At 48.8% G+C, this 13,134-nt stretch overlaps 1 protein-coding gene across 1 annotated transcript in view; it reads left to right on the top strand.

The window, feature by feature from the left end:
- KCTD3 (potassium channel tetramerization domain containing 3) overlaps nucleotides 1-13,134 on the top strand; it is a 96,965-nt gene that overhangs the window by 80,097 nt on the left and 3,734 nt on the right. The window contains exons 13-17 of the mRNA XM_077282274.1: nucleotides 3,432-3,602; nucleotides 3,805-3,960; nucleotides 4,787-4,883; nucleotides 12,257-12,441; nucleotides 12,521-12,659. Of these exons, the coding sequence (XP_077138389.1) occupies nucleotides 3,432-3,602; nucleotides 3,805-3,960; nucleotides 4,787-4,883; nucleotides 12,257-12,441; nucleotides 12,521-12,659 (748 nt within the window). The remainder of the gene's footprint in view (nucleotides 1-3,431; nucleotides 3,603-3,804; nucleotides 3,961-4,786; nucleotides 4,884-12,256; nucleotides 12,442-12,520; nucleotides 12,660-13,134) is intronic.

Raw genomic sequence — 13,134 nt, 5'->3', positions numbered from 1 at the left:
GTGCACATTTTGGCATTGCCGCGTATCCAGAATGACCTGACTTTCCACTAGTTAACCCCTTTCAGTGAACTCCGTTAATATAAAAATAAAATACAAGGTAAAACTATTCTTTTTCATCATGCCGTTGACAAAAAGTGGAATAAAACATGATCAAAAAGACAAATATAATTAAAAATGCCATCGCTGACAATATCATCTTGTACCGTAAAAAAACAAGCCGTCATGCAGCTGCATCAGCTGAAAAATAAAAAAGCTATAGTTCTCAGAATAAAAAAAAATATTTTTGTCTATAAAAGTTTCTATTCTATAAAAGCGGCAAAAAATGTATGTAAATGTTGTATCGCTGCAATCGTACTGATCCAAAGAAGAAACTGATCAGTTTTACTACACGCAGAACCAGGGCTGTGGAGTCGGTAAGCCAAACCTCCGACTCCGACTCCCGCATACATGGCTCAAGTTTAAGTGATACATTTACTGTGGTAAAATGGTAACATCAGGCTTTTAATCATTATTATTATTATTCGGGTCCACATAGCTGGTAGAAGTATTTTATTTTCTAATAGCAGCGTCTCTCTCCGTTTCATTGATGTAGCAATGCCATCTGCGAAAAAACCTCCTCTTTGGGACAGGCAAAACAACAAGTTCTTCCACTCCTTTATAAAAATGCCTGGAGTTAAATCTCAGCTTGTAACTTTTTAGTCACTGTAAATGGGTGATGAAGCAATTCCTTAAATTCAGCCACCTGTGTCCATTGACCTTCATGTAGTGTTGTTACCTGAGAGTTGGCCATATCTACAAGGAAGAGTTCCAGCTCAAGCAGTCGCTCAATGCCCCACCGAGTGGCTTGATCCACAATTGCCCCTTTTCCAGCAATAGTAGTTTTCAAACATATATGGGCTATCTGTTTATTCGGAAGAAATTGCACCATACAATATGTTGTGCAATTTCTCTTATGGTGCAATTTCTCCTTTCTATTTGTGAAAATAAATGGAAAATGAATGGTTTAAACCAGGTGAATTAAAGTTGGAGTTACTTTTCTGTAACACTTACAATATGCATTTCACATTTATTTATTTTCTGAACCTTGGGTTCGCAGACACCTTTTTTTTTTTTGTTTTCAGTTACCTCCATCTGTACTGGCCACATACACTACAAAATTGTCTCCAGGAATGACAGAAAGCTAAGTCTTAGGGAGAATAGGCGGCCTGACCGAGAAAACCCCAGCGACAGTCAGCCAGTCCCTAGGGCAGGGGTGCGGAACCTTTTTCTAGCCGTGGGGACATTTAGAAATTTCTACCATCATTCAGGGGCCAAAAATGATCACCTTGAAAATTGCCCCAGTATATATAGTCAAACAATTAATTACGGTAACTCACCCTTAATGTGACGGCTGGAGCTGCTTCTCTTTGGTGCAACTGTGATGCTAGGTGATAATGATCATGTTGCTTCTCACAGCTGCTTTTCCAGGTTTGTGCCGGCCAGGAACGCAGTCAACCTTTTATCATAATAAGTTTTGTAAATCATTTACATCACATAGAAGACCCTGGGACTACTGTATATACATCACCATATGAGTCACTGACACAGCGGTATATACACCACATAGGAGATGATGGGACTGCTGTATATACATCACATAGGAGATGCTGGGACTGCTGTATATACATCACAGAGAAGACGCTGAGACAGCTGTATATACACCACATAGGAGACGATGGGACGGCTGTACATACATAACATAGGAAACATTGAGACTGCTGTATAATAATCACAGGAGACTCTGGGATCATATAAATTGCAGGAGGGGCTGGGGGGCATAGGTATCACAGAAGATGCTGAGACATATTCATCACCGGGGAAGCTGGGGGGAATAGACTTCACTGAGGGGCTATATACACATCACTAGGAAGCACAGACAGCACTGGGGGTATATATGTCCCTGGGGGGAATATACATCACTGGTGGAGTCACATACATCACTGGGGGCTATATACAGCACTGGGGGCTTTGTACATCACATATGGGGGGATATACAGTACTGGGGGCGATATACAGTACTCAATACAGCACTTCTGGGGAAAATGTATCACTGGGGAATATACATATCACTTGGGGCATATACTGCACTGGGGGGGGACAGGCATCGCGGGGGGGGCACACAGATCACAGGGGGGGTGCACAAAGATCACAGGGGAGCATAGCTGGGAGGCACCTAGCTGGAGGTCACAGAGATCACAAGGGCACAGAGATCACAGGGGAGCACAAATATCACAGGGAGGTACATAGCAGGTTGGCACATAGAGCACAGGGGGGGCACAAAGCTGGGAGTCACAGATCACAGGGGTGCACTTAGCTGGAGGGCACAGAAATCACAGGGGGGCATATAGCTGGGGGGCAGAGAGATCACAGAAGGGCACATAGCTGGGGGGGCACAGAAATCACAGGGGGCACATAGTTGGGGCCACAGATCACAGGGGGGCACATAGCTGGGAGGCACAGAGATCACATGGGGGCACACAGCTGGGGGGGGGCACAGAAATCACGGAACACATAGTTTGGGCCACAGAGATCACATGGGGGCACATAGCTGGAGGGCACAGAGATCACATGGGGGCAAATAGCTGGGAGGTACAGAGATCACAGGAGGGCATATAGTTTGGGGGCACAAAGATCACAGGGGGCACATAGCTGGGGGGGCACAGAAATCACGGGGCACATAGCTGGGGGGCACAGAGATCACAGAGGGGGCACATAGCTGGTGCCACTGAGATCACAGTGGGGCACATAGCTTCGAAGCACAGAAATCACGGGACACATAGCTCGGGGCCACAGAGATCACAGGGGGCACATAGCTGGGAGGCACAGAGATCATATTAGGGCACATAGCTGAGGGGTACAGAAATCACCAGGCAGTCAGGCTTTGGACTCTCGCAGCAGCTCCTCTTCTGGGATAGGAGGACGGGAGCACATTGGGCGCTTACCCCGCCCACCCTGATGATGTCACCATTCATGTACAGGTAGGCATCGTTCTGTAATGAACGCTGCGTACCGTGCACTTGGGAGTTAAAGTACACGCCAGCACAAGGCAATATTGCATTGCGTAGGCGTGTACTCCGGAGGACAGAGAATGAATTTCAATCCAATATTGCGGCCAGCATGCAGCCAGCGGGTAAGGAAAGGGTGAATCAAACACCCGAAAACCCCGCCCCTATGACCCAAAACTGGTCCCGCCAAATTCAGGTGACAGATTCCCTTTAAGATGAAGCTGTTTTGATTGCTGAAGAACATAGCTCCATGATCTGTGCGACACTGTTATCTCACAGATACCAATGAGCGTGACAATTGAGTGAATAACCAGAAGCTTTTATGCCATCTTCAGACATAGTGATCTTATAATAAATCTGTCCCTTCTCCCGCCGTATTCTGAACAGGCGTCAGCGGAAACTGGATAGAGATCGCTTATGGCACGAGTTCTGGAGCGGTCAGGGTGATCGTGCAGCATCCTGAGACTGTCGGCTCCGGCCCGCAGCTCTTCCAGACGTTTACTGTTCACAGGAGCCCGGTTACTAAGATCATGTTGTCAGAGAAACACTTGGTGTCAGGTATGGCGGCATTACAGTACAATTTGTGTGCAAGATAATAACAATGTCGAAAGTACTAACATTGAAAAAAGGTGTATACATATATATTCTAGTGTGCGTGTGTGTATGATGTATGTATATGTGCATACACACACAGACTCTCTTATGCAATGTACAGATGCTTTATAGTAAATTACCCTCTGTGTTTTGTGTATCACTTTAGTTTGTGCCGACAATAACCATGTCCGGACCTGGACCGTAACTCGCTTCAGAGGAATGATCTCCACCCAGCCGGGCTCCACTCCGCTCGCCTCCTTTAAAATCCTATCTCTGGAGGAGACTGAGAGCCACGGCAGCTATTCATCAGGCAACGATATAGGTAGAGTGCATAATCACACGGTACATACGCTCCTGGCGCACGGCTATGTAGGCGCACGGCTATGTTGGCAGTCCAGCATAGTCACAATCAGTCCCGGGTGCTAAATGTAACGTGTATTAAAGTTCTCTTAGGCAGCGTTCACATGATGCAATTTTTTTGTTTTTAAATCCAGTAAAAAAAAAAATTAAATATCATAGCGATGACGTAATTTTATAAAAATTCATATGCCATGATTTTAGTAAGTGGTGGTTCAACCTCTGGGAGTTCCATAACGGTTGTGGTAATGGTTTAAGTTCTATCTAATATGTAATAATAATAATAATAATAATATTAGCAAATAACTCCAATTAGAAATGTAGTATAGTTTTTCTGTTGCACTAGGTCTCTTTCCTCATGTGCAGGCATTGCAGGACCTTAGGTATCCCATGGTTACAACCACTAACAACTAGCTGTCACTTTATGAGTGGATGCAACCATGGATACTTAAGGTCCTGCAATGCCTGCACATGAGGAAAGAGACATAGCGAATCAGAAAAACTATACTACGTTTCTAATTGGAAGTATTTGCTATTATTATATCTACTACATATTGGGATAGGATCTTGGAGATGGGAATACCCCTTTAAGTTATGTGTCTGCTCTTATGGCCATCCCATAGTATGAACAATCTGGTAATGCTGCATTTATTAGGTCCCCGTGAAGGTGGATTCTATAAAATTCATTGCATGGACACTAAAGCCGGAGCTCCTGGCAATCCTATAAAAGCAAGTAAACTAATTGTCTAATTCCTCAGTAAGTGAACGGATTTGTAAAAATTTCTTCCCAGGACCTTTTGGAGAACGAGACGACCAGCAAGTGTTTATCCAGAAGGTGGTTCCTGTTACTAATAAGTTGTTTGTCAGGCTTTCTTCAACTGGGAAAAGGTAACTAAATGAATAAGTAAAGTGTTATTGATTTTTTTTATTTTTTTTTTCCTGGACAAAAATAGAAAATTGATAATCTGAAGGCCTATTGACAGAGAATAGGTTGTCCACTACTTTTAAAGAGTGCCTGTCAGAAAAAAAAAACTTACATTAAAAAAGTGTATGTGTGTGCGATATATATATATATATATACACTACCGTTCAAAAGTTTAGTGTCACTTAGAAATTTCCTTATTTTTCAAAGAAAAGCACAGTTTTTCCAATCAAGCTAACATTAAATGTTTCAGAAATACACTCTATACATTGTTAATGTGGTAAATGACTATTCTAGCTGCAAAAGTCTGGTTTGTAATGTAGCATCTTCATAGGTGTATAGAGGCCCATTTCCAACAACCATCACTCCAGTGTTCTTATGGTACTTTGTGTTTGCTAACTGTGTAAGAAGGCTAATGGATGGTTATAATACCCTTGAAAAAGTGAAAGTATGTTAGCACAGCTGAAAACAGTTTGGCTGATTAGGGAACCTATAAGGGTATGTTTCCACGTTCAGGAAACGCTGCGTTTTTGACGCTGCGTTTTTCCGCAGCGTCAAAAACGCAGCATCCAGATGTTACAGCATAGTGGAGGGGATTTCATGAAATCCCGACTCCACTATGCGTTAAAAAACGCATGCGTTTTTGCCACGAAAACGCATGCGCGGTGCGTTTTTTCAAAACGCAGCATGTTGCTACTATGAGCAAAACACGCAGGTACACCGCAGGTGACCTGCCAGTGACCTCAGGTGCAGTTTTGGTCAGGATTTTACCTGCATAAAATCCTGACCAAAGCCTGAAGCAAAACTGAACGTGGACACATACCCTAAATATGGCCTACCTTTGAGCTAGTTGAGAAGCGAGAATCTGGTTTCATTAAACCCTCAAAATGGCCAGAAAAAAAGAACTTTCAACACTTCACCCGGATACTTACTCTGTCGCCTCATTGGGGGACACAGGACCATGGTGTTATGCTGCTGTCCACTAGGAGGCGACACTATGCATAATCTGAAAAAGATTAACTGTGGCTCCTCCTGTACAGTATACACCCCTGGACGGCATCAGCCTTCTCCAGTTTTTGCTTAGTGTCGCAAAGGAGGCACACCTAAAGATTTTTACTCCGTTTTCCGACGGGATTACAGATGAAGAAAAGAGGGTCTCCTGTGAGACTCCCGGCATGGCTCCTTCCTCGGCCCCCTATTATGGGGTGCCCAGTTGAAGTTGAGATGGCTATTCCCCATGCTGCTCCTTCCCCAGCCCCTCGGGTGCTGGTTCGAAGTCGAGACCCCCCCTCCTTCCCCAATTCCTTTTGGTTTCTGGGTTGAGGTCGAGGCGAGGATAAAGGCCCCTGAAGGTGACAAGCACCCTCCCTATCCCCCTCTGGGGATATTAGGTTGAGACGCCTCAGGTAGGGCCTGTACAGGCAGCATCCTACAGCTCCCAGCAATGGGCCAGCACACTGCGCCTGCATCCAGGGACCCCAGCCCAGCTGCGGGCTCCTGTTGGGGCCGGGGGGAGTGCAGGCAGGCATGGCACATACAGACACAGGGCTCCCTGCGTCCCTGTCTCTGCGACAGCACCAGCTCTATACTGCCTCAGGGGGACCCCTCACAGGGCTCCCCTCTTGCTTACAGCCCCACCGCTATCCTGCCTTTAAATCCGGAGGGGTCCGGTTCAGATCCGACCCCCTCCCGGACTTTCGCGCCGGCCTGGAGCCCTTCTGGGCCTCAGGCATCTACTTTAGGCCCCGGCTTCGGCCTAGCTGAAGCCACAGCCTCCTCTCCACCCCCCGGCCCGCCCCCCGGATGACAAATATGACACTCTACCGTGTCATACAGGGGGCGGATCGAGACAGAAAGGGCGCGTTTTTACACAGCCTTGCCGCCTTTTTACAGCTCTCCGCCCCCTTCTCCTCCTCTCTTCTCTGTCTCTGCATCCATTTTCGGCTGCAGATTAACCCTGCATCTCCCGGTCTGCAGGACCAGGCAGCCAGTCTCCGGGGGGCACAGGACTGTGGATCTTCGGCGCTGGACCTAGGGGCACACTGGTGGGGTAAGATCACAGCTGGGTTCTTTTTACTCAGCTGTGAATCCATATTACCTATAAGGCTCCCCTGTAGGTTCTCTACCCCTGTAAGGTCCATCTGCTGGCAGCACCTCTGCACTTTGTGCACTATGCAGGGCTCAAGGTCCAAGAGAACCAGGCAGAACTGCTATTATGCATTCTGCACAGCCTGCGGGACCGCTCTCCCCAGTAGTAGCACGTACCCGCATTGTCAGAACTGTATACAAACTAATGTGTCACAGCCTCAAGAAGCCCCTGCCAATGCCTCGGTGTCTAATGCCACGCCGGAATGGGCCACTCAGATATCGCAATCTATGACGCAGTCTATAGATAACCTAACTTCCACATTGCTTCAGGCTCTGCAGGGTCATGCCCCGGCTATCACCGTTACCCAGCAAAGGGAGAGCTTGACTCAGGAACAAGATGACCCTGGCACATCCACGTCTAGGTCAGGACGCAAGCGGATCCATAGATCAAGTCCATCTGCGTCATCCCATAGCACACGGTCATCCCCCTCTAGGGAGAGACACCGTAGCTCCAGGTCATCTAGACCGTCCCATTCCAGGGACAGACAATGCAGATCTCCGCAATCCCCAACCAGAGAAGGCCTCCTCCCCAGCCCACCCAGCAGGGGACGCCTCAGTGATACACAGGATTCGGAAGGCATCTGCGACTCTGACTCGGACAGAGAAACGGAGGGGTCCCTGATCCCAATCCCTCCTAGCAATACAGCGCTAGTTGAGGACATAATATCGTCCATCCATCGGGTGCTGGACATTTCTGATCCGCCACCAGAGGCCCCAGAACATAAGATTTCCTTTGAAGGACCTCTGAAGCCGCCTAAGGTTTTCTCTAACCACCCAGAGTTTAAGGCGATCCTTAAAAAACAGCTCTCACAGCCTGAGAAAAAATTCGCTAATCGCAAATATCTGGAGGCGAGCTACCCCTTCCCACAGAAGGACACCAAGGAATGGACAGATCCACCTGAAGTGGATCCCCCAGTCTCCAGGCTAGCAGCACAGACCCTCCTTTCACTGCCAGATAGCTCAACCCTCAGGGACGCAGCAGACCAGCAGGTAGAACGCATGGCTCGTTCAATTTTCGAGGCAGCAGGGGCATCCCTGGCTCCCGCGTTCGCCTCAGTTTGGGCTGCCAAGGCCATCCTGGCCTGGGCAAAGAATTTACAAGCCTTCCAAGCATCCGCTCCTGAACTGTCGGACCAAGCGGTTCAAATTGCAGTTGTAGCAGATTACATGCTCCATGCAGCTCTGGATTCAGCAAAGGGAGTCGCGGGGATAGCATCAAACGCCATCACGATTCGGCGTATCCTCTGGCTGTGGGAATGGAAAGCGGACGCAGCCTCAAAAAAGTCCCTCACGCACCTCCCCTACCTCAGTGGGAGACTTTTCGGTGAACAGTTGGATACTATGATATCCAACGCCACAGGGGGTAAGAGTACTTCTCTTCCCCAACTGAAACCTAAACGCACTTACAAGAAGCGTAACCAAACTCGATTCCGATCCTTTCGGAATTCCTCCGGCTGGTCCGTCTCACGTCCAGTACAAAATCGTAACCGTTCCCCACGCAGGGACAACTCGCGATCGACGCAAAGGTCGGACAAGACCTGGCAGTCAAAAGCAGGCCAGTCTAAGCCCAGAGGAGGAAAATCTCAGACTTTCTCTTCCTCATGACTCACGGACTCCGGAAGACACCACACCAGTAGGCGGCCGACTTTTGCTCTTTCATCAAGTCTGGCTGCCTATTACAGAAGACAGGGGGGTCATGGAACTAGTGTCTTCCGGATACAAAATAGACTTCACCTCCAACCCACCGGACCGGTTCTTCCTCTCTGTCCCCCCAAAACCGCCAGCCAAGGCTCGAGCCTACCACCAAGCGGTCTCCTCGCTTTATCAATCAGGAGTCATAGTACCGGTACCCACGACCGACCGCTTCCGAGGGTTCTACTCCAGTCTGTTCGTAGTTCCCAAGAAGGGAGGCAGCGTACGGCCCATACTAGACCTAAAACAGCTCAACAAATATGTACGGGTCCGTCACTTCCGCATGGAGTCCCTTTGGTCCATCATTGCGTCCATGGAGAAGGGAGAATATCTCGCCTCCATAGACATACAAGACGCATACCTGCTTATACCCATTGCACCTGCCCATCAGAGGTTACTCAGGTTCGCAATAGGCCAGGACCACTACCAATTCGTGGCTCTCCCCTTTGGACTCGCCACGGCTCCCAGAGTGTTCACCAAGGTCATGGCAGCAACCATGGACATCCTGCATTCCAGAGGCATAGTAGTCGTTCCATACCTGGACGATCTACTCATCAAGGCTCCCACCTTCAAGGACTGCGAGCTCAGCGTCTCAATCACAACCGATACTCTCAGTCGAATGGGCTGGTTAATCAACCTACAAAAGTCATCACCAACCCCGAGTCAGTCCCTGACCTTCCTGGGATTGTTATTCAACACCTCCAGGGGTCTAGTGCTCCTTCCCAAGGACAAGGCACTGGCCCTCCGACTAGCAGTTCGCACCCTCCTCCGCAAACCCCCTCGATCTCTCCGTTTTGCCATGAGAGTCCTCGGCAAGATGGCAGCAGCAATAGAAGCCATCCCATTTGCCCAGTTTCACCTCAGACCTCTCCAACTAGCCATTCTCAAGTCCTGGGACAGGAATCCCTTCTCTCTCGACAGGGAGTTCCAGCTAACGTCGTCAACCAGGAGGTCCCTGCACTGGTGGCTCAAGCCAACCTCGCTAGTAAAGGGGAAAACCTTTCTCTCAGGTCAATGGAAGGTTCTGACCACCGACGCGAGTCTGACGGGTTGGGGTGCGGTGCACCTACACCACAGGGCAAGTGGTCCCCAGCGGAAGTGACCATGCCCATCAACATCCTGGAAATTCGTGCCATCCTTCTGGCATTGAGGGCCTTCCATCACTTACTGGCAGCCTCTCACATCAGGATACAGTCGGACAATGCCACGGCTGTGGCATATGTGAATCATCAAGGGGGGACCCGCAGTACCCAGGCGATGCGGGAAGTGTCACATATCCTCAGTTGGGCGGAGGACACAGGGTCGGTTCTTTCGGCGGTCCACATTCCGGGTGTGGACAACTGGGAAGCAGACTTCCTCAGCCGACAAGGAATAGACTCGGGAGAGTGGTCTCTCCATCCCGAAATTTTTCAACAGATCTGTCTCCGCTGGGGGACCCCAGATGTGGACCTAATGGCATCCCATTTCAATGCCAAGGTCTCCAACTTCATTGCCAGAACACACGATCTGCGGTCGCTCGAAGCAGACGCTCTGGTTCAGGACTGGACCCAGTTCCAGCTTCTGTATATTTTTCCACCTCTCCCCCTGATATCCAGAGTGGTGAGGAAGATCAAACAAGAGGGAGTTCCAACCATCCTCATTGCACCGGACTGGCCCAGACGCACATGGTACGCCGACATCGTACAACTCATAGCAGACGCCCCCTGGCGTTTCCCCGACCGCCACGATCTTCTATCACAGGGGCCGTTCTACCACCAGATCTCAGGGGCTCTCAATTTGACGGCGTGGCCCTTGAGACCTGGGTTCTAACCCAGGCAGGGCTCTCGACAAATGTCATTGGAACCATGATCAGAGCACGGAAACCAGCCTCTGCCAAGATTTATTACCGTACCTGGAAAGCTTTCTTTACCTGGTGCGAATCTCGTGGCCAGATCCCACTCCCTTATTCCCTACCCAAAGTACTTGGTTTTCTCCAATCGGGTCTGGAGGCCAGGCTGTCATTGGGCTCGCTTAAGAGCCAGGTGTCAGCCCTCTCAGTGCTTTTCCAAAAGCGCATTGCTACCAAGCCGCAAGTAAGGACTTTCCTTCAGGGGGTTTCCCGATTGGTTCCCCCCTACAGACGACCACTAGAAACGTGGGACCTCAACCTGGTCCTGACAGCATTGCAGGAACCACCCTTCGAACCCCTTAAGGAGGTCCCGCTCCGCCTTCTTTCCCAGAAGGTGGTTTTCCTGGTGGCAATCACCTCGCTACGCAGGGTGTCTGAACTGACAGCACTCTCCTGCAGACGGCCTTTCCTGGCATTTCACCAGGACAAGGTAGTTCTTCGTACGGTCCCATCCTTCCTTCCGAAGGTTGTGTCCGACTTCCACCTCAATGAGGAAATTTCATTACCATCCCTTTGTCCGGTTCCGGTTCATAGAGTGGAGAAGGCTCTGCATACGCTGGACCTTGTCAGGGCTTTGCGTATATACGTGTCTAGGACTGCGTCCTTCCGGAGGTCTGATTCCCTTTTCCTCCTTCCGGAAGGCGGCCACAAGGGTATGCCAGCTTCCAAAGCTACTCTTGCCAGGTGGATCAAATCCACCATACAAGAGGCATACCGCCTTAAGAATTCTCTTCCAGCCGGTATTACGGCACACTCTACACGGGCGGTAGGGGCCTCCTGGGCCATTCGGCACCAGGCTTCGGCACAACAAGTGTGTAAGGCGGCCACTTGGACTAGCTTGCACACGTTTACTAAACACTACAGGGTTCATACCCAGTCCTCAGCGGACGCGAGCCTGGGTAGACGTGTCCTGCAGGCGGCGGTGCCCTAAGTGTACGGGCCTGTCTGCACAATATTCGTCCATTGCTTCCCACCCAGGGACTGCTTTAGGACGTCCCATGGTCCTGTGTCCCCCAATGAGGCGACAGAGTAAAGGAGATTTTTGTGTACTCACCGTAAAATCTCTTTCTCTTAGCCTCTAATTGGGGGACACAGCTCCCACCCTGTTGCCCTTTCCGGGCTGTTGTAACTGTTGAGTTCTCATATTGTTTCTTGAGCTCGTACATAGTTGCCTTCTTATAGGCATAATTATGTTATTCATGTTACGTTCCTCCTACTGCTTTTGCACAAAACTGGAGAAGGCTGATGCCGTCCAGGGGTGTATACTGTACAGGAGGAGCCACAGTTATTCTTTTTCAGATTATGCATAGTGTCGCCTCCTAGTGGACAGCAGCATAACACCATGGTCCTGTGTCCCCCAATTAGAGGCTAAGAGAAAGAGATTTTACGGTGAGTACACAAAAATCTCCTTTTCTTGGGTTGTACTCCATTCCAAGGCTCCGGGGCTGTGGGATGATGTAGCTAATCATTAAGCCACCTTGCTGGCCTTAAAAATATACAACCAGGTACAAAGGAAGATCATCACCAATGAACCATGCACAGGTTCCCTTATGGTTTTCTTCATTAGTCGGACAAAATATATAACTTTAAATTACACGTTTTCTCTTGCAGAATCTGTGAAATCCAAGCAGTCGACTGCACGACCATCACGTGTTTTACTGTCCGCGAATGTGAAGGATCTAGCCGGATGGGCTCCAGACCCCGACGCTATCTTTTCACTGGACACTCGAACGGAAGTATTCAGATGTGGGACCTGACTACCGCAATGGATATGGTGACAAAGACCGAAGATAAAGGTACAGAGCAGAAAAGGCACAAAAGGACTGGAATCGATTACCAGCATCACTTCATTTTTTTTTCTTGTTTCTTTTTCAGATGTTGGAGGCCCGACTGAGGAAGAGCTGCTAACGTTATTAGACCAGTGTGACCTGAGCGCTTCCCGCTGTGCCACCCCAAATATTAGCCCCGCCACCTCTGTAGTTTACCAAAGTCGCCTGCGCGATTCCAGCTCCAGGTATTATTGCTTTATATTTTTTAATCAAAGCAGAAATGTAATTTTTATTTTGTTTTTAAAGTTATCACTGCTTTGTACATTCTTTTGTTCCACTTGTTGGAAGGGTTCCTTGAAAACGGACTTACTGCAAGAATTACTTTTCACTCTGGGCATTTTTCTGTGGGAAAACTTGACATTTTTTATGTTTAAAGATTTTGTCCAGTGAAAACAAGTTATCATCTATCTATAGGATAGATGCTAACTTATTAACTGCTAGTACCGCCACCGATCGGCAGAACTGTGGCCACTTTTATCCACCTTAGAATGGAGCTACAGGTCAGATGGTTAACCACGTCTCCATTTTTTCTTTATGGGGCTACGTGGGGAAAAAAAGCATGGTGCTCAGAAGCCACATAGAGAAGGAATGGAGGGGGGTCAGCAGCAGCGTAGGTAATGAATGGTATGGAGGTGGGCAGCCGCATTGGAAAAAAATGCA

Source organism: Ranitomeya variabilis, chromosome 2 (genome assembly GCF_051348905.1).
Source record: "Ranitomeya variabilis isolate aRanVar5 chromosome 2, aRanVar5.hap1, whole genome shotgun sequence".
NCBI lineage: Eukaryota > Metazoa > Chordata > Amphibia > Anura > Dendrobatidae > Ranitomeya > Ranitomeya variabilis.
This window is presented reverse-complemented; position numbering and strand designations above follow the sequence as displayed.